At 42.2% G+C, this 20153-nt stretch overlaps 3 protein-coding genes across 5 annotated transcripts; 1 reads left to right on the forward strand and 2 right to left on the reverse strand.

Moving 5' to 3' along the window:
* The first annotated feature begins 179 nt into the window (after positions 1-179).
* On the forward strand, positions 180-2965 carry LOC6533444 (phospholipid scramblase 1). The gene is made up of 4 exons (XM_002094119.3): positions 180-362; positions 828-1321; positions 1910-2068; positions 2218-2965. Exons 1-4 carry the CDS (start codon positions 248-250, stop codon positions 2239-2241), a joined length of 792 nt encoding a protein of 263 aa, XP_002094155.1. The 5' UTR covers positions 180-247; the 3' UTR covers positions 2242-2965.
* On the reverse strand, positions 2928-4763 carry LOC6533445 (peroxiredoxin-2). Of its 3 annotated transcripts, none has more exons than XM_015194539.2 (5): positions 4672-4763; positions 3890-4050; positions 3702-3819; positions 3232-3637; positions 2928-3168 (listed from the first exon to the last, which is right to left on the reverse strand). In XM_015194539.2, the coding sequence occupies exons 2-5, from the start codon at positions 4041-4043 to the stop codon at positions 3118-3120; spliced, it is 729 nt and encodes a 242-aa protein (XP_015050025.1). In that variant the 5' UTR covers positions 4044-4050; positions 4672-4763; the 3' UTR covers positions 2928-3117. The 3 variants fall into 3 exon arrangements, with proteins under 3 accessions (XP_015050025.1, XP_015050024.1, XP_002094156.1); XM_015194538.2 differs by lacking the exon at positions 4672-4763 and adding an exon at positions 4350-4547; XM_002094120.4 differs by lacking the exon at positions 4672-4763 and adding an exon at positions 4346-4524.
* A 296-nt stretch (positions 4764-5059) lies between these two features.
* LOC6533446 (uncharacterized protein DDB_G0290587) lies at positions 5060-10210 on the reverse strand. Its single transcript, XM_002094121.2, has 10 exons — positions 10047-10210; positions 8768-8938; positions 8537-8709; positions 7383-7563; positions 6791-7229; positions 6450-6626; positions 6101-6391; positions 5846-6035; positions 5542-5781; positions 5060-5456 (listed from the first exon to the last, which is right to left on the reverse strand). The coding sequence occupies exons 3-10, from the start codon at positions 8568-8570 to the stop codon at positions 5407-5409; spliced, it is 1602 nt and encodes a 533-aa protein (XP_002094157.2). The 5' UTR covers positions 8571-8709; positions 8768-8938; positions 10047-10210; the 3' UTR covers positions 5060-5406.
* Positions 10211-20153: the final 9943 nt, after the last annotated feature.

Genomic DNA, 20153 nt, shown 5'->3' on the forward strand with positions numbered 1-20153 from the left:
AGAATATTTATTCGTAATAAATTATATTCTACAGAAAATACGAATTAATTCAGAAAAACATTCAGAAGAATTTAAATTAACACAGTGTTAATTTGTATTCGAATAAATACCGAAATGTGTTAGATGGCAGTATTTTTCGCAGATGCATTGGACAGCATTTTTCGGCGTTCCCAACGCGGTCACACTGCATTCAGTGTTTTGTGAACTGTTCAAGAATCCGATTCGAATATAATTGCTAGGAATAACAATGATGCAGATGAGCGAGTACAAGGTGCTCCCGCAGAATGCACCGCAGGACGAGAATGGCGCAGTGGTCCTTCAGCCGCAGGCGGCGAATGCCGGAATCAATGCCAACGGAGCTGGTGCGTAGTGATGGACATATATGGATTAGTCCCACTGTTGAATTCCAACGCTCAAATGGACGTAGTGGGATGCGCGCGTCTGTGTGGGCAAGTGGGCGTGTGCAAAAGGCGGAATTGCCGTCGCCACTTTCTTGGCGTTGAATACAGCAGCGGGCACGGCAATAGCAAGCAGATATTGTGCATCAATAAAGTGGCTTACAAGTGGTTTAAAACAAATAATACCAATAAATGAAAGGAACAAAAGTTTGTGAAATAAAAGTATTTTAAAATAAGATCAGGAAAATAAATAAATGCCTAAGCTGAAAACTACTATCAGTGCCCCTAATCAACTGACCGCCATGGTAGCTATGCTAATTTCCCTTTCCGATGCATAGATATAGGAAGCACATTTTACATATACATATAAGTGTATATATAAATATATAAATACATAGAGAGCTAATCCGGAACAACGCCCCATTGCAGAAAACTGGATGTCGATACCCGTGGGCATGCCCAACTGTCCGCAGGGATTGGAATACCTGACCGCCCTGGACCAGCTGCTCGTGTCGCAGAAGATCGAGAAACTGGAGCTGCTCACCGGCTTCGAGACGAAGAACCGCTTCAAGGTGAAGAACTCACTGGGCCAGAATGTGTACTTCGCCTTCGAGGAGAGCGATTGCTGTACCCGCAACATGCTCGGCCGTTCGCGTCCCTTCGAGATGAAGATCCTGGACAATTTCCAGAACGAGGTGCTCCACCTGTACCGGCCCTTCAAGTGCGACCTCCTCTGCTGCTTTCCCAGCTGCATGAACGCCGTGGAGGTGTCGGCGCCACCCGGCCAGGTGATCGGAAGCGTGGAGCAGGTCTGCACATTCATGCGGCCCAAGTTCAACATCAAGAACACATTCGGCGACACCGTCCTGCAGATCGAGGGACCCCTCTGTCCCTGCAAGTGCTTCAGTGATACCAACTTCAAGGTCAGTGCGCAGCCAACAAGTGGTTATTCATGGCTCTAGATCTCGATTCCCCTGCTCAAACAAGTGTATACACACACAGCAGCGGTCAGCGGATTAGCATATAAAGTCGTAGCAGCGCAGATGGGCTTTATCAGTTAACTGTTTAGCTCGCTCGAAGTTCTATGCGATTCTTAAATGAACAGCAACAGGAATCCAATTAATTGCTCTCTTAATTATTGAACAATTATAAGTGGCTGTATCTGTGGCTCTGGCCTCATTCAGGATTATTAATCACAAAAGCGATGAATAGCACCCACACCAGTTTACATTTTCAATTATAGATATTAGATATATGCTTTGTACAATAGTTGAAACCTCAATCCATTTATACTTTTTATGGCTCCAGTAAGCAAGCGTATTTGTAGACACAACAGCCCTTTTGCTGACCGCTGCTGTGCGCGGATAAAAGTACAGAAACTGCAGTCCGAGCCAGTGACGTCATGGCTCGACATGCCTGACTGTCCAGAGCGAGTCAATTAACTGCGATGCCGCGAACTGCGTACCGATTAATGCGAAACGCAAACATCTCTCACCCCTTTACTCGTACAGGTATTGAGCGCGAACAACGAGGAGATCGGAAAAATCAGCAAACAATGGTCCGGACTGGGAAGGGAGCTGTTCACCGATGCGGATTACTTCAGCATCACCTTCCCGCTGAATCTGGATGTTCGCATGAAGGCGCTTATATTCGCAGCGCTATTTTTGATTGTGAGTATATCAATTTTGCGTATATCAACAGTCAAACTCAACACAAGGCAGATAGCTCATACGTCATAAAGTGAAATATAACATTTGCCACTGAAATATACTCATTGCCCTACTTTGATCTGTGCTAATTTATGTTCTGTTTGTTCCAGGACGTGGTTTACTACGAGCAGTAAGCCGTCAATGGATCGAATTATAAAGGAACAAACGCCCAGACATTATTATCGCCGACTGCTTTTTGGTTCGACGTGTTGCATCGTCATAGCTATAAGAATTTTGTATCCCCTTATTTGATTAACGTTTCCGGGAATCTGAACAGTGCAACGCTTTGATCGATATGGAATCTCCAAAGCAAAAGGAATCTCACGCATTATTTCGATGTGAACCGCAGTTGCACCTTCGTTTTTTTATGGACCTCGGTTTTTGGCATTTAAAGCACACCACAATGTAGCACATACTGACAACGCACAAAACAAAAAACAGACTACACACAAAGAATCAGACGAGAACGAGTGCCTTATGACGTCCTAGTTGTTATTGTCGTCGCCCCGCCCCGTTTCCCAGATTTATATACCTCGACATACCTAGCTTTGTTGTACCCAGAGGTCGGAGCACAGGATTACTTAACTGCAACCATGGCGTACCTAACTAATTTACTATTACCTATTACCAATTACATATAACATATATTTTTGTATGAAACTAATTGCAATCGAATTGTTACCCATTATTATGGCCTCGTGAGCCAGCCTTCAAGGCATTTTGAAATCGATTCAATCTTGTCCTTTTTGGTGCCGCTGCTGTGGCGCCGCGCAATTTGCATCACTTTCACATGTACTTCATCAATTTATTTATCTCTCAGTTATGCTGTAAAATAAACAAACTATATTTTGTACAAAACAAATGCGAACCATTTGCAATCGGTGGCATTGCGTATATGGACTTTCTGTACAGAGGACTCTCGCGATTGTTCGTTTGGGTCGTGGACTCAGTCGTGAACATTAGGAATGTAACTGGGCTGGGCTGCTAAAGGAATGTGCATCTATCTCTCCCTAGTTGTTCTTGGCAAAGTACTTTGTTTTCTCCTCCGGATTGGGAACGATCTGTAGCAGTAAGAGGAGTAATTTCAGTAAGGCTTACTTTGGGCACACATTTTACTAACTAACCGTATCGGCACCTGGCCGCCAACCTGCTGGGCACACCTCCCCGTGGGTATCAGTGTACTGGAAGGCCTGGACCAGGCGAATAGTCTCATCTACAGAGCGTCCCACGGGCAGATCATTCATGGTGATCTGTCGCAGCACTCCGGTTTGATCGATGATGAAGAGGCCACGCAGGGCATGACCGCTGGACTCCAGGTAGACGCCGTAGTCCTTGCTGATCTTGTGCGTCAGATCGGAGAGCAATGGGATCTTCACGTTGCCCAGACCGCCCTCCTTGCGCGGCGTGTTGATCCAGGCCAAGTGGGTGAAGTGCGAGTCCACGCTGACGCCAATCACCTCGGTCTTGATCTTCTTGAACTCGGCGATGCGGTCGGAGAAGGCTATGATCTCCGTTGGACAGACAAAGGTGCTGAAATGATACAATGATAAGTACAACTTACTTATTGAATTTCATACTAAATGGATGTACTTACAAGTCTAGTGGATAGAAGAGTAGTACCACATACTTTCCCAGATACTGGGATAGCGATAGCTTCACAATCTCCTTATTAACTACGGCGGTGCCCTCGAACTGGGGAGCTGGCTTGGAGACTGCGGAATTGAAGGTAACAGCGACTTAGTAATGCTAATCCCGGTTTGTATGCGTATCTATGGAACTTACTGAGTGCCTTGGTGTACTGCAGCTGATGGTCGCCCTTCGGCTGGTCGGGATAAACGGAGCCGCCGGCGAAGGAATAGCACGATTCACTATCTTCCGGCTTAGCAGCTCCAGCAAGTGCCACGGATAGCAGTAGGAGTGATAAGTACTTGGACATGACTGGGCTGAAACGAGATCCACGTATGTATATAGCTATTGGATTCGGTTAATACGGTGTTTATGACACGCAACCCTTACAATTATTGCCGCCTCTTTATATTTATAATAAACCCCAGTACAGTGGTCACCAATCTATATAATCCTAATCATTTAATTAATCAATGTATACCATTTTTAAAGAGTAAAGATATAATTTAGCTAGCTTGCCAATCTTGCAGACACTGATTACAAAGAGAAGATATTTCTTTCAGGCACTAAATCCCTTTTCAGTCCGTGCAAGCCGGTGTCCACTGTACGCACCTACCCGAAATTCGAACACGCCCACAACTTGTAGCCACGCAGTCAAAAAAGCAACTATTTCAACGGCCAGAACTTCAATTGATTTGCGTAGAACGCGCTTATTGTTGCTGCGCTTCCGAAAAGATAAGCTTATCAATTTCATTTACTTTACTGCTAATATATTTTATAGTTGTCAGCGTGTAACTTAACTGACTTAAACAAATAGTTTTCAGAACTACTACAATTCCAGTGCCTATGCGATTGCCTAACTTTCGTTTTAATATTCAGTTTCAGTTGCAGGCCAAGTAAACTTGCACTGAGCACCCACACACACGCACAGCTGATACCTTTTAAGCGCTATAATTAACTCTTTTTGTTTTAATAACAAAGTGTTCTGCCGGCATTAGTGTGGCCGTAGCACGCAAAAATACCTCGATGATGATCTGACACCAATGCTAAAGTTCAGCATTGCCAACATGAATTAAATTTTCGCACAATATTTAAATTTTCATTTGAATCATAATCGTAATTAAAAAAATAAATTTATATGCGTTGTATTGTCGAATTAAAAAGTATTACCCAAAAATATGTTCTACCCAAGTTTTTAATAAAAACACCACTTTGTCGATTAACTTTTACTTACTCTATAAACTTTATTAAAATATATATATCAATATATAAATTGCTCGCGCTTAAAAATTAAGGTTTACGGCTGGAGTTAAAACAACACGTACATATGTCTCTCTGCATGTTTAATTGCTACGACCAATAAATATAGATATTTCTCTCTTACGGTCTAGATGATATAATATGCATTGCATCCGTATTATGCATCCTCTAAAAACTACAACAAATTGAGCAAAAAGTCTGTGTTAATTTCACAAAAAGCGAACATTAAAAGTACATTGCTTAGCATGCGAATTACTCATCTACTTTGTTAGCTTTGATTGAGAATTTTTTTTGTGGGAGTTAATGGTAGTGTTTGTAGTTGTTGTTTTTGTTGATCTTCATGTTGTGGTTGCTACAGCACTTATTGCAGATGGGGTGAGAAAAATGCACCTGGCCTTCTTCCGGGCTGAGGTCTAGCTCTCCCAGACTTCGTCCCGCTGTTTGGCAGCTAACAGTTTGCGTTCTGAATAAGAAGATTAGGTATTAGATTAATATAAGACGAAGGAGGAATGTCCTTGACCCAGTTTAATAACAGAGCTCGCACTCACCTTTGGCTTCACGTAGCACCCGTCTCTCGTTCTCCCGTTCTTGCGGCGCCGTGGGCAGTTTGACTCCCAGTGCACCCGATACCAGTCGCCGGGCCAAGGCCGTGCAGGTTTCCGGACGCTGGCGATACGGCTGCAGCGATACCGCACCGGCCTTCTTCGCCTTCAGTCGTGACTCCAGAGTGGCCTCTGCAAGTGGCTTCAACTTGACAAACGGATGCCCCATCGTCAGCACTTCAGCAGCTGTGGAAGAAACGTTCATTTTCATTACAAAACCAATCTCCGGTTGAATTGAATAGCCACTCACCAATACGGGAACTGCTAAACACAGCCAGGGCATGGGTATCGTCCACCCACTTGATGTCGAAGCCACTGCCCCTGTACTGGGCGAAAAGCATGAGCAGGTCGGGAGTTTTGAACTCAACGGGGAAATTGGACACCTCCAGAACGTGGGGAAATTCCTCTTCGTTGAGCAGTTGCTGTTTAATGTGAAAGACCTGTGCCGATTGCAGAATACAGTGTTTGCTGTTATGATGCTTGTTAAAAAGAAATAGCTACTCACCGTATAGTCCATTTTGGGCAGCTCTATTTTGCACTTGCCCACAGATTCACTCAGTTCCTGGAGTATCTTGGGATCCAGACAGTCGCCGCTCTCGTCGAACATCTTCTCCCAGTCGTCCTCGTCCTCCTCGTCGTCATCTTCGGTGGTGCTATCTGCAGGTGGTTTTACTGTGGCTGATGCTTGCGGGGATGGGATGGCCTTAGTGGCCGATGTCTCTATTTTCTCCGGAATCTCCAGCACATCTGAGTTAAAGGTTTGTTTCATGATGCGTCGATTGCTGCGATTGATTTCCTGCAATCGTTTCAAAGTAAGTTAAATCCTTTCGGGCATTTATTGTGGCATAACTTACCTTAGAGGCTCGCTGCAACTCGCGCACATCGTTATCACATTTGGCCGGCTCCTCGCCATTGGTGCTTGTGGCCGCCACCACATCCTCGATGCGCAGTGGAGGCGATGGCTGGTTTTTGCCATTGCTGGCTGATTTGTTGCCATTGCCTGGCTTTGTACGCTGGGCGCCGCTCATGATCTGTGCATTAGAAAGGCAAGGTCAGTGTTAATATAAGTTTGGAAATAGAGTATCACTTCGAAGGCTATTCCATTCACAAAATGCTAACTGCTCTACACTTTTTACTAACTCGTAAGGTTTTAGTGGCACTTAGATTAGTTCTCGTCCCGTTTGCGTACACCCACCTCCTTATCACAGTCCGCTGGCTTTGCCGGTCGGCGTTCTTCGTTGGATTGAGTATCGTTCTCAGATGTTGATATAACGAGCACAGTGGCGTTATCGGCCGTTGTTGTTGTAGATAGAGCTGTTGATTTCTTTCCGCGTTCTCTGCGCTCCCGATGCGATTTGGTTTTCTTCGATTTGGACGGCGGCTGACCGTTGGCGTCGTCCGCTTTGCTCGGTTGTGTATCTGCAACTGGCGGGGATTCCGGCGCTGTTGTAATTGCTGCTGCGACTGCTGCTGTTGCTGCTGGTGGTGTTGTTGCAACCGCTGTCGCTGTCGCCGTTGTTGTTGTAGTCGGTGGTGTAGTTTGACTGCGACGTGCCCTTGGCACATAAACCGCTCGATCGGGACGGCGTTCACGTCGGGTCGCTGCTGCTGCTGAGGCGTCCGCTTGCTGCTCTCTGCGAAGGAGCGGATCAAAACAGAGGTAACAATAAATGGCGGCGAAAGAAAACAGATAACCGATTAGCTCACGACAGAATATTAACGAAGCAGTTTCGTCAAAGGTATATACACAGTTTATGATCTATTCCTGATTCCTGATCTATTCCTACCTGTTCGGGGATTCTTTCGAGGTAGGACTCGTAGATGCAGGGGTTGCTGTTCCTGCAGCTAATGGAGTTGTTATAGATTCGTTTGCTGCAGCTCCTTCCTCGCTGCTGCTGTTGTTGTTATTGCTATTGTTGTTCCTCAGTGCTGGCGGCCTGTATAAATCCACCGAGTTCGATTTGCTTACTGCAAGATACAGATACAGAAAATGCCATCAATGAGATACTTTAAGAAAGAGACGTCAGATACCATCTGTTTAAGATACTTCTCGTGTATACAAAAGCATAAAAGCAGATAGATCGCCAAATGAGAGAGGCAGGCAGACGATTAGCAACAATAGTTGGCAAATGCACAAAAAACAAACCAAAACAAAAAAATAGAGACTAAGGTGAAGCAACGGATTCGGCATAAAATAAATTAAAAACAAAATTCACTTATGTCGACCCAATTTTTCACGATCCGCTCTATACTCGATTTTCGTGAATGTCAACACGAACTTGGCAGGTGGATCCCCTGGGTGCAAGGGGGGTCTGCGGGGGCGGTCCAGAGCTAGTGAGCGTGCGCAGCGGTCGACCAGCTGAGCGTCTACCTGCGTGTAGCCAAGTGAGGTGAAGTGAGGTGGTGAGCTGTGATGCAACATCACCAAAAAATCCGCTCGAGAAAGAGGGCGACCTTGAATGAACGGCCACGGCGCTGCCGACGTCGCTGTCGGCGTCGCTCAGCTGGCACATCTGGTTATTTTTGGTTGATATACGTGTTATCTATACACTTGGCTGGAAATCAGCCATTACTTCTGATTGGAAAGCTCATTAATGCGCCAATTTGCAGGGTATCTATTAAAACTGTTCAATGTTCAATCAAGTATGTAGATATTAAATTAATAGAACAGAAACATTTAACAACTTGGGCAAATTACATACATACATATGTGACTTAATTTTAAGTATTACTGGGTATTTTCATATTCGTCGCGATCCCTGGTTTTCATTAACATTTTTGATTTCTTTGTTTGGCGTCTTTTTGCGTATTTGCAAACACTTAAATTTATGGCTGCTTGCTAAATGAAGAGCCGCAACGCTTCACGCCAAAATATAAATCATTAAACAACAGAGTATTGCCTTTGTTTATATGGCCATCTCACTGTGGACCCCTTACTCACATGGAGTTTCGCTGATATGCTTCTTAACGCCCATCTTACAGAGCTCCGTGGCGTTTCTTCTGCTGGCGCTGCTGCTTCTGCCGTTCGTGTGATAGTGCGAATTGTTGTTGCTCCGCCAGCTTCTCGCTGCCTCCCGCTCTCTATCCTTCTCCCTCTGCTGCTGCTGCTTGCGACTGTTAATTGTGCATTAGTTACTAAAACTATGGATAATCTACCATATGTGTTGCTCACTTCTCAAAGCCGCTGGGATCCAGAAGCTGGTTGCGAAAGCAGAGGACGGTGCGGCGTTGCGCCCCTTGGCCCACTGAGAAGGTGAACAGATCGTACTGCTGGCGGTATGTCTCACATGTTTGGTGGATGAGATAACGGCGGTAGTTGCCCACAGGTGGAAAGAGCAGAACGCTGCGAAAGAAAGCGACCAAGAGGGTGAATAAACCATCGATCAACGTAAATTCTTTGACTGTATGCGTTTATGCGGGAATTCCATTAACGTTAATTGGGCGAATTTCAGATAAGACCAAGCAAAACAGAACTTCAAGCACAGTTGCGTGTAGATACTAGGCAGTTATGATAAAAATGAATCATTTCCTCTTACGAATTGCTAAACACCTTCTTAAAGGTTAAATTGTTTACTACCAGAATGTTGACATAAAACATTTATTATCCTGATTGATTTCAAATCCCTTTTCACCTTTTTTTCACAACATAGTAACATTGATCTGGATTATAGCCCCGCATAAACGCAGCTAGAAAAGCGCCCAATGGGACCGAATCTTCTAACAGGTTGTTGGGAATTCTCACGTAGAAGAGGAAGCAGAAGAAACGACCTCAAGAAGAAGGCGAACAAGCAAAACAAAACGGAAAGGCGAAGCACGACTTGTAAACTATATTATGTAAGCGGATGGTGTAATATTTTGAAAAAGCTAAAGTTTCTATGCGCGGCTTGCGGTGTTGTTTATTGCTCGACGCTTAATTGTTTATTAAACGCGGGCTGAATGCAAGAAGAGCGCAAAGGCACGAAGCCCCAAAAAAATATCGGTGTTAGTTGGCGCAACTGCAATGCGGAAAAATCGCATTTGCTCTCGTTGTTGTGGTTGTTGTTGCTGTGGCGCAGCTGGGAAAACTCGAATTGTGCAGAAAACGGAGGGGGAGGGGGGGAAAAACTGGTAGTATCTGCACGAAAGGCCCACAAAACTCGTACTACTTCTCGTTGCTGTTGTTGTTTTTGTTTTTCAGTTGCACATTTCCGTATTAACATTGTTGTAACGGTACTTTGTTACAAGTTATTCTCTATCTCTCTCTCTCCTTCTTATTCCCCGTATTTGTTGTTTTTGGAGCAATGAAGGGGGAATACTTCCTACTCCCTCACTCGCATATTCAAAGACCACAACAGACACACACACACACATGCACAAACACCAACACACACACAAACACACCTACGCACTTGATATTCTCGTGGCAAAAAGTTCTAATTCGTTCATTCTTTTTGGTGCAATTGTATTCTTACCCACTATTCAAGCGCTTTTTTACAAAGAGCTCGATATCACAACCGACATTATGCACAAATTCCTGATCAATTAGGCTTAAATTATTTGCGAATGCCTCCAGTTTATTTAAAAAAAGTCGCGACGACGAAAAAACCGACGTCGCACGCACACAAGCACAGTTAGAACTTTCAGTGTAACCAGACGGTGAACCGAAGTGAAGCCCATATGTTTTGGCGGAACACGAACTGCCTAAAAAATACCGATTCACCGCGCTAAGCTTAAACATTTGAATTTCCTAAGTAATCGATAACATCAGTCATTTTACATTTAGTTAACAATGTAAAGTAAGAATAGATGTAAAAACGTTAACGGATTTGAAATGTAAAAGTTCTTTTTGAACGCAGTATAGTATAACAAACTAGTGGCAAATTAAATTATCTTTTTTCCATTATTGACTTTAAAAATGTTGTTTTTGCAAAAAAAAAGTTAAGCAATGTTTTTGTTTATAATTCCACTTGGGCGTAAAAAAGTGGTAATGTGTGAGAATAAGTTCTTATTTCGTCCATCAAGTGACGGCTAAAAGTAGCTAAAGTATTTAATTTTACGGACTTTGTGGCGTTTTTTCGTTTCCGTTTTTCCTACAAAACACTGCAGCATTTTTCGCTGCTAATATTTGAGAAAAAGCTTCAAATTAAATTTTGCATAAACACGAAAGTCCAAGCGGAAGAGTTGGGGGAAAACCTGTCGTTCACTCCATATCCGCTTTCCCGGCTGTCAAAGAGCTATCGCGCCCTTGACACCTCCCACACCACCCAGGTGCCCAAAAACCACCCACTTGCAACACCTCCCACCCCCCTCCACCAAGCGACAAGCGCCACTTTCTAATGGCTCCGTTCAAAAAAGTCGCTATTTGCACCGGGCAAATGTTTATTTATGAATTTCTTTCCCTTTCGGCGTTGCTCTCTGCGAATCGAAGTGTCACCAGACAGTGGGTTTAACCACGGCAAATATTTTGGCAGTGCCAACTTTTTACCCTCATTTAATTTGTTTTGGTTTTTGCATTTTATTGCCCAATTAATTGGGCGGCCAACGTCAACGGAGGCAAATAAAGTTGCGTCCTTGCAGATGATAAATCGGGAAGCACAAATTCGCCGCCATTCACCGATTTCAGTGCAGTGGGTTATGAGCCATAAAAGTCGATTCGAAAGCCACCGGAAAAACACTTAAAAAATAACTAGAAAAACGAAATTTGACCTTAATTATAAATATATTTTAGATATGAGAAAGGGTGAAAAGTATTAATGTTAGTACTTGGATTAAGCTTAAACCATTAATCATTTAAGTGATTTGAATTCTAACTGCTGGTTCTGTAGGAAATATAATTTCAGGATTTTAGTAAACCTACAGGACACTTTTCTCCGTGTGCTTGGTTATCGCTCATACACTGCCATTCATTACAGGTCTGAAGGTTGGCCAAAAACTATGCCCATTGCCCACTGCCACGCCCCGCCCGGCAATTTGTAACGCCTTTTGCTGTCGTCTCCTGTCAAAATGGCATTCATAAAACCAACTCTTGGGCCCAGTCCCCAATTTTCGGCAAATTGTCCCCGTTTATTTCGCCTGATAATGCCTCAATAAAATCTGGCCGGCATCTTTTATGGATAGGTGTTTTTCGACTGGGTATCTGGTGTAGGTGTTTGCCATCGGCAATATTTGCACATATTTCTATCCTGTGCCTATACAACATTTCCCATGTTATGCCAAACTATTTTGCAATTACCAAAGCTGTAAATTTTTACGATCTTAAAGCGAATAGAAGGTCCTTGTGAATTTGATTTTTATCTGTTGGGGCCGCAATCTGTTTGGCTGGTTTAATAAAATAGTTTTCCACTCGTTTATGATTACAACATCATCTGCTTTTAATTACTTTCGAGTCCCGCTGAGTGCCCTCGAGTGTTAGGGTTAGCAATAAAAGTGTTCTTTGAAAAATTATCCATTTCCGAACTAAAGATTCGCCGCATAGTTAATGTAACGACTAATTAACCCACATTAAACGCTTCCTTTTCATTTAAACTTTTTTCAAGGCAACTTTGTGTATTCATCTATGCTTTTTTCCTCATTCTTCATTAATTGGGTCGCAGTTTCTAAAGATTATGCCGCAAAATGTTTTGAGTAAGAATTAAAAACATCAAAGAAGGTGGGTGAGAAATAAATCAGTCTTTTACCTTCGCTCTGTTTGTTTTCCCACTTCCATTATCTTGAGGCTCCCTTGTGGCTCGGAGAATTTTCCGCCAACTGAAAAGCTGCCGCCCAAGTCTTTTAAGACCACTGCGAAATTGTTGGCTGCATTTTTCTTATGGCTTTGCAATAAATAAAGTTTTAATTGCCCATCGACAGGAATGTTGGCAGCGAAGATTATAATTTCAGATAACTCGCACATTTCAACAATTTCAATTAATGGTCAAGGGATTGGGCCACTTTTATTCGGAAGAATCAAGAGTAAATTACCATAATTAAAATGCAAGTCAGAGGGCAGAGTCTAGACTCCTTTCATAATTCACTGATAAACTTGAGTAATTCGGGCTACGTGATTCAGCTTAATCGAAGGCCAGGATAAGCACACTTGAGATAATCAATTTATGGCTTTACACGCCTCGTAATTTGCCAATATCGATGCGACAGATTTGGTTTTCAATTTCCATATGGCTGTGGAAAATTTCGTATTCATAGCTGAATTAAATTTCCACTCGAAGACAATCGATTGGAAAATCCCGCGCAACTCCTTTTCCATCCCATCCACTTCTTCATTTTCCCTTTCTGGCCACGGATGCCTTTCCTTCTAATTTCCTTTTATCGAATTTACGATTTGTTGGTCATGTCATCAACTCTCGACTACGCCGACGACAACGTTGCGGATACGCAATGTTTGGTGGGTTTTTTTTCGTAGCTCGACCATCGTCATTCGGAACTCGTTTTTCCTTTTGTGCCCCGATTTTTTGCATCAATCTTTGATTTGCAAATTATTTTTGCATTCCACACAAACGATTTGTGTTTTTACAGTTGCGAGGCATGGGTTTCTTTCTCCTTTTCGGGTCCTGCCTGATAAATTGTGCCACATAAAGAGCAACATGGAATCGACTCTAAAGCCTAGGGTCGACATTTAAGGGGCATGAAACGGAAATGTGGGTGCGACAATAAACGTGGAGTTATGTGTTGAATTTGTTTCGCTTGCCTGCGAGAGGTGTTAAATCTTAAAGAGGCCTGTAGAATAGTCGTACATTCATATGTGGCAATTTTGCCCAGTTCAAGGATTTCTGGGAATAAAATGTTAATACGACCATGTAATGGAAATATGTATTTTCAATCGGCGTTTTCGCCATAGCTTGGCCAAAAATGGCCACAGCTAAAATAAAGACTGTTTTGTGCTGCTAATTAACATATCTAACTAAGTCTATACCAACTTTTTTGATTATCGAAAAGAAAAAATTTGACAAATTTTCGCATTTTTGATAAGGGGTACCATCATCAAAATTTGTGAAAAATGGCCAAAAATTAACATTTCGATGTATGTACATGGATCGATAGGGAATTTTGTTACGAATTCAACGAGGTATGGCATTCCACGTTTGGACAACTATTTTTACTGCTATCGGAAAAAAACGGATTATTTTTGATAAAAAAATTTGACAAATTTTTGCATTTTCGATAATCATCAAAATTTGTGAAAAATGGCCAAAAATTAGCATTTCAATGTAGTTACATGGATCGATAGGGAATTTTCTTACGAATTCAAAGAGGTATGGCATTTCACGTTTGGACAACTATTTTTACTGCTATCGAAAAAAATCGAAAAAAAATTTTTGTAAGAAATCGGATATTTTCAATCGGCGTTTTCGCCATATTTCTAGTTTTTTTCTGTTTTTTTCTTATGAAAAACCCATGTTATTAAATTAAATTATTAAAATTTTTTGTTTTATTAAAAAATTAATTTGTTTTATGTTAAAACATATTACGAAGATGGCAATCATAAAATAAAAAAAAAATTTTTTTTTGCACCTTTCTGTCAGTGCATCTTCGGGGTATAATGACGTAAAATTGTCGGTCCCTTGAAAGTCGCTATAAACGGATTCTACTGTAGTTATAAAAGCAGCCCATCAATGACAATGAATAATAATGACATAACTCTGTACAAACACATTAGAAAGAAATACTACAACTTTAAAGGGTCCAACGCATTAAAGGCAATTAAAATGCGTATCGTTTGCGATGGAAACTCGTTAGCAGTGATAAATGTGATTTGCCACGGGCCTACGACTACTAGCATTTGTAAACATGGCCTATGATTCATTAATTTGAACTTTATGCAAAGTAATCAATAAGCTGAACGCAAAGACGCCTCCGCAAATAACTCTCTCGTTTTTATCAGCTCGTCTGCCGCTCATAATTTATGGCTGCTCCAGTGGGGCAAATCTTTGGGAAGCCGCAGGACGCGTTCGCATGCATTGCCAAATGTCATGTGGCGCCGCATGAGCTTCGTCCTTCCGCCCACGCCGAAGTCCTTTTGCCTGACATTTGCAAAGTGCAGCTGGGCGAACTCCAAAACAAGGCAACAAAAAACCAAAGGCAAATGCACACGATGATGCTGGCCGCATCTGTGTCGAGTGCACTGAGAAAAACCAGTGTGACTTTCGCAGGCATTATTGAAATGAACCAAGTGTTGAACCAAAGGCAGAGGAACTTCAAAAATTATGACTAGACTGTGAATAATCGATTTAAGTATACAACTTTATATATATTTTAAATTGAGTAGCCTTTTTCCTAGTATTCCGCACTGTTTCACTTGTTTTGCTCCTGCGCCACGACAATAGTCTGTTTTTTTTTTAGCAAAGTTCTGAAACAATTTGTTGTTGTTCTGAACTTGGAATAATACCAACTTGAATGTTAAGCCACCGTCAGGAAAAACGAAACTAAAGAAACTGTAGACACGAAAATGGTCACGTTCTTTGCGTGAAAATTTCCACTTATCCTTTTGCGTACGCTGTTGTGTGCAGTAAACACTTTATATCCGCAAGTAGTTGAAAAGTCGTGGAAAATGGCAGCCGATTATGAGTGGGAAAAGTGCGCAAAAGTTGGCGAACATAATGCAAATTGGGCTAAGAACGTGGATAATTATCTTGATTGCTTTATTTTGGAGGAAATATATTAGAATTATAATCAATGTTTGTATTTTGCGTTAAAATTAATCAGGTGCTCAGAATTTTATTCTTTTATTAATTTCATAAAAGAAGTTTCCTTTTCCCAACTGCTTAACTTTTTAAAAACTAAAATCTTCAATTAAAAACACAACCAGTCATGCGGAAGGATTCCGCTTGGCAGTTCCCTCTGTTTTAGCCATATAAGCACTCTGTCTAATTGGCTCTGCAGCGAAGTTGGACATCCAGAAATAAAACGGGTATCCCAGAGATTGGCCAATATTCCGTTCGTCACGTTCCCGCCCCTATGTGACCACATTCCGCAATCAAAATCACAGCCGAGTGTTTTGGCCAACTGGCACAGCACTTGTGCATTGCGATGTGATAGAAATGTTTATAATTCAACGGAAATGCTCGGCGAGAAAGCCTCACAAAAATCCACCAACAATCGTTGCCTCTTACTACCCACAAAGTAAGAGTATATATGCTATATACACCCTGTGTGGTGTGGTGGCGATTGTTGCGCTTTCTTGTCGGTTGGAAAAACATGGCAAATGCCTTATGGCCGTTGTGCACTTCCCCACCAGACTTAAGTGGAATTGGCTTTAAGTTTTCAAGCTGCCGAGGGCAGCGGAATGCCAGGAATAGACCCCACTTATCACTTAAGAATCAGGAGCTCGACGATATGAGAGCCTCTTGGGCATGCAAATAGGAAGTGGAATCCATTTTGGTGGGCGCCTGAGTCTTTTTTAACTTCCGTGACATAAATCCGGTAGCCTGTGCCCAACTACAGATGCGGTCACAAAAATAGCTTTAAGAATGAGTCTAAAACTTCCTTAAACTAAACTTATTTGGAAGTTGACATAACCAGTAGCTTTTAAGAAGTCAAATTAGAGTTTAGTTCATAGAAATTAATATTAAAATAATTATGATCCATTTCTAAAAGAATTTTGTAATGTGAATTGCAGCCACTTTAGATTTACCACTAATTTTCCGACCGCATTTGCTAGTCCAAAAATAAAGTCTGTTGGAACATGATGCCATCATCCGTCATCTGGATATCCGGTTGACAGGCGAAAATCGGGCGGAATCGCTAAGCTGATTTACTCCAAGTTGAGCGGAGGCAGAAACTGAAATGGAAAGAAAAACAACGGCGGTGTCAATGACTGGGTCCTGAAATCCAGAGTCTTGAGTCCTGAGTCCTGAGTCCTGAGTTCTAAGTTCTGAGTCCTGAACCATCAGCTCCTCCCCCTTTTGCACTAATGAAAGTGGACGAAAAGCGCTTAAGTCAATTTGAGTTTGACTCGGAGAGCGAAGGCAGCCAGGACATCGCAGGATGTCTCAGAATCACCGAGGAGGACAGCGCCGAGCAGCAAAGTTCAGCTGGCCAGGCGCGTGTTTCCGCTTAAAAGTTTTCTGTTCTGTTCTGTTTTTCCAGTTGCTGTCGTCAGCAATCGAGGCGCCCCAAATCCTCGACAGATTGTTGTTACTGCCATCGCTGTGGTGTTGGCTAATTGCGATTTAATGACGATGACAATTTGATAAGAGGATTTGCTGCATTGTCCATCCGCCAGTCGCGTTGTCTCCGTGGAATCTACCGAATAGATCCACCAATTGAATCAGCCATTTCGATGGTACACGGCGGAAAAATCGTAAAACTGACGCGATTTACCAGAAAAGAAAAACTCTGTGTAAGCATACTTTTAAGCTACATATCAGTTATATGTCTCAATATTTTTCTACAGATATAATTAGCTTGAAGAATCCTTTGGCTTATTAAAACCAATCAACATTGTTTCCTGTGCATCACGAAGACAATGCAATCACATGAGCATTTTACGGGCCGTCGAACCAAAAGAAATCTGCGATAAAAAGCCAATGTCAGCAGCAGGAGGAGGAGTAAAAGGAGCAGAAGGAGCTGGGGTCCAAGTCAAAGGCGCCTGGCCGCAGACAATGGCTGTAAAATAACTGGAAAAATTGAACATGAATTGAAATAAAAGCGATAGTAATTGAAATTGAAAACCCGAGGAAATTCGCTGCACGAAATCATTGTCATTTGAGGGGAAAATCGTACGAGATTTCCGAATGTGTCATCCAAGTAGCTATGCTTTAATCTGAAATTTAAGTTTCTTTAAGAAAACGTTTAACTTAAGCCCACTTTGGCATATATGTATATGTATAAATGTTTGTGTACTATTTCCATCATAAAAACAAGGTAATATTTCAATAGTATTCACTTTCTTATTTACACAGTTTTTCTGCTTTTTATTGCGGGTTGTCCTACATTTCCCCCCAGGCTCAAATGCTGTTTCACTTTGATGTGGGTAGCAGTCGCATATATTTATAATTATTATTGGCATTTCCAAGGGGCCAAATTCTACCCTTTTTTGTGGCCTTCTGATAACGGTCGAAAGCAGCCCCCTTGTCAAATGACTTTTCATAAATGAAAAAACCGAAAATGTGCTCAACTCTCGCTTTCGCGCCTTCAATTAATGCGACAAATGTGTGACGATACGGTATAAATATAAAGAAGCGTTGTTACTTTTTGCAAAGTCTGCGTTTTTCTTTTCGGCCAATACGTGACTTGGCCGAGAGTGTCAATGACTTTCACAGACTCTCCCCAAGTGGCTTTGTTATGTCCGCTCTAAAATCCCGCTTTAAAGAGCAAACTCTCGAATCAATTAATGCGCTCCATGGCCATGAAAGTGGCGAGTGGCGATAAGCCAGCTACACCCCATGTGGCCACTGGCAGCTGGCCTGGCTGATACAAACTGCTTCAATTTTAATGTCCTCAAACTGTCATAAACTGTAAATGCACAGTAAGTGCCATAAGTATAAGGCGGGCACGCTGCGACAGATTCTGTCGTGTAGATGGCCAAGAAGCTAAAGCTGTCAGCTCAAGAATTTAAGTTCGACAAGCTTGCGAAACTATCGTACACTGAACACGATTTTCACTCGATTATAGTTATATGTATTTTGTTTTTTTTTATTTAAAATTAAAGTGGGAAATTAATCACATTGCTTACTTTTTTCCCCTTTATAGCTGACTTTTGATTCAATTTGCCGCTGGCTCTTTGAACTCTTTTTTTTAGGGTTCACTGAGTTAAGCTTTTTATTAAAACGCTCTCCATATTTGGCCAGAACAAAAGCCAGTTTTTTGGTTAAGTGCAAAAACGCCCCGCAGGCTGAAAGTCGCCAGACCAAAAGCCAACATTCGACACACAGGGAACAATATAGTCGCATGAGAATTCCCATACATATGTACATATGTATATGTATGTACATATAGAGTGGAGCACATGAGTAACCCGTTGGCACGACGTATCAACGCCCATTTCGCTAGCTAAGGTCTCCTGGGTGGGCGCTGGGGTTGGTAGGTGGGCGTGGCACGTGTCGCCTGCAGCTTTTATTAGTTCAATGTCAATGTTTTGTTGTGTGATCCTGGAGAGCTTGTACTGTAGAGCTGGATTTTTAATTTTAAGCGCATGTCGCCGCTGCTCTCCAGCCACCTGCATCACCCATGTCTGTTTGCTGATTAAGTGAGTTGAAGCTGCAGGTGTCCTGCATTAGGACATCCCGCTGCTCCTTCGAGGCGAAAGGAATGCAAATTAAAATTGCTATCTCTTCCTTCGGTTTGCGATTCTCCGGAAGTTCTGTGTGTTCAGCAAATTGAATGAGGTGCAGAAAGCAATCGATATCATGATGGCAGAAGTAATCTTAAAGTTCCTTTAAGTCTGGATATCTGTATATCTGGATATCCAATTTCCTTTTTCCCAGAAAACGACCGCAACACGTGTCGAAAGTTTGCGGGCTAAAACCATTGGCATACACTGAGGTCCCTAAGTAAATGGCACTGATGGTAATTTAGAATGGAGATTACAGTCAATTTCCACTATTTACATATAATGAAATGTGGCATTTTGCTTTTAAAAAAGGGCTACCTTTTGTGTTGCAGTGTTCAGGTTGTTTCCAAATAAATACCATCCGAATTGCTATGACAATTTCTTCAAGTGCACACTCGAAATTAGGCGTACTTACCACATCACAGACATGGAAATTAGGCCAAAAGTACATAGCCAATAATGTTGGAATCCACTTGCGTAATTCGAAGTTCGCTGGCGGCCGTTTTAGCCACGGCAGCAGGCAGTCGTATGCAAAACTTTATTAATTACGCGCCCCGATGACCATTACCACCATCGACCATCTACCATTGACTTTATACCATCTACCATTGACTTTATACCATCTACCATTGACCCTGAGGCTATTCTTGCAGTCCAGCGGAACTTTGTTAATATTGGGCTAAACTGAGTTTCGCCCTGCTTTTGTTCTGTTATCCAATACAACAGATTTCACTCGGAAAATCAACACCCATGGCAAGTGGCAGTAACAAAGAACGAATCGATGAATTGAATAAGTCAAATAAAAACAAGAGAGAACGCTATAGTCGAGTTCCCCGACTATCTGATACCCGTTACTCAGCTAGTGGAAGGGAGAAGGAGAGTCTTAAACACAGTTTTTGGCGGTTTGTAGGCGTTATAGTGGGCGTGGCAGAAAATTTTTTGGCAAATCGATAGAAATTTACAAAACCAATACAAAAATGAAAAAATTTCAAAACATTTTTCAAAAGTGTGGGCGTAGCAGCTTTGGGCGGTTTGAGGGCGTTAGAGTGGGCGTGGCAGAAAGTTTTTTGGCAAATCGATAGAAATTTACAAAACCAATACAAAAATGAAAAAATTTCAAAACATTTTTCAAAAGTATGGGCGTGGCAGTTTTGGGCGGTTTGTGGGCGTTAGAGTGGGCGTGGCAACATGAATCGACAAACTTGCGCTGCGTCTATGTCTCTGGAGTCTGTACGCTTAATCTCAACTTTCTAGCTTTTGTAGTTCCTGAGATCACAGCGTTCATACGGACGGACAGACAGACAGACGGACA

The sequence above is a fragment of the Drosophila yakuba genome, chromosome 3L (assembly GCF_016746365.2).
Source record: "Drosophila yakuba strain Tai18E2 chromosome 3L, Prin_Dyak_Tai18E2_2.1, whole genome shotgun sequence".
NCBI classification, from domain to species: Eukaryota; Metazoa; Arthropoda; class Insecta; order Diptera; family Drosophilidae; genus Drosophila; species Drosophila yakuba.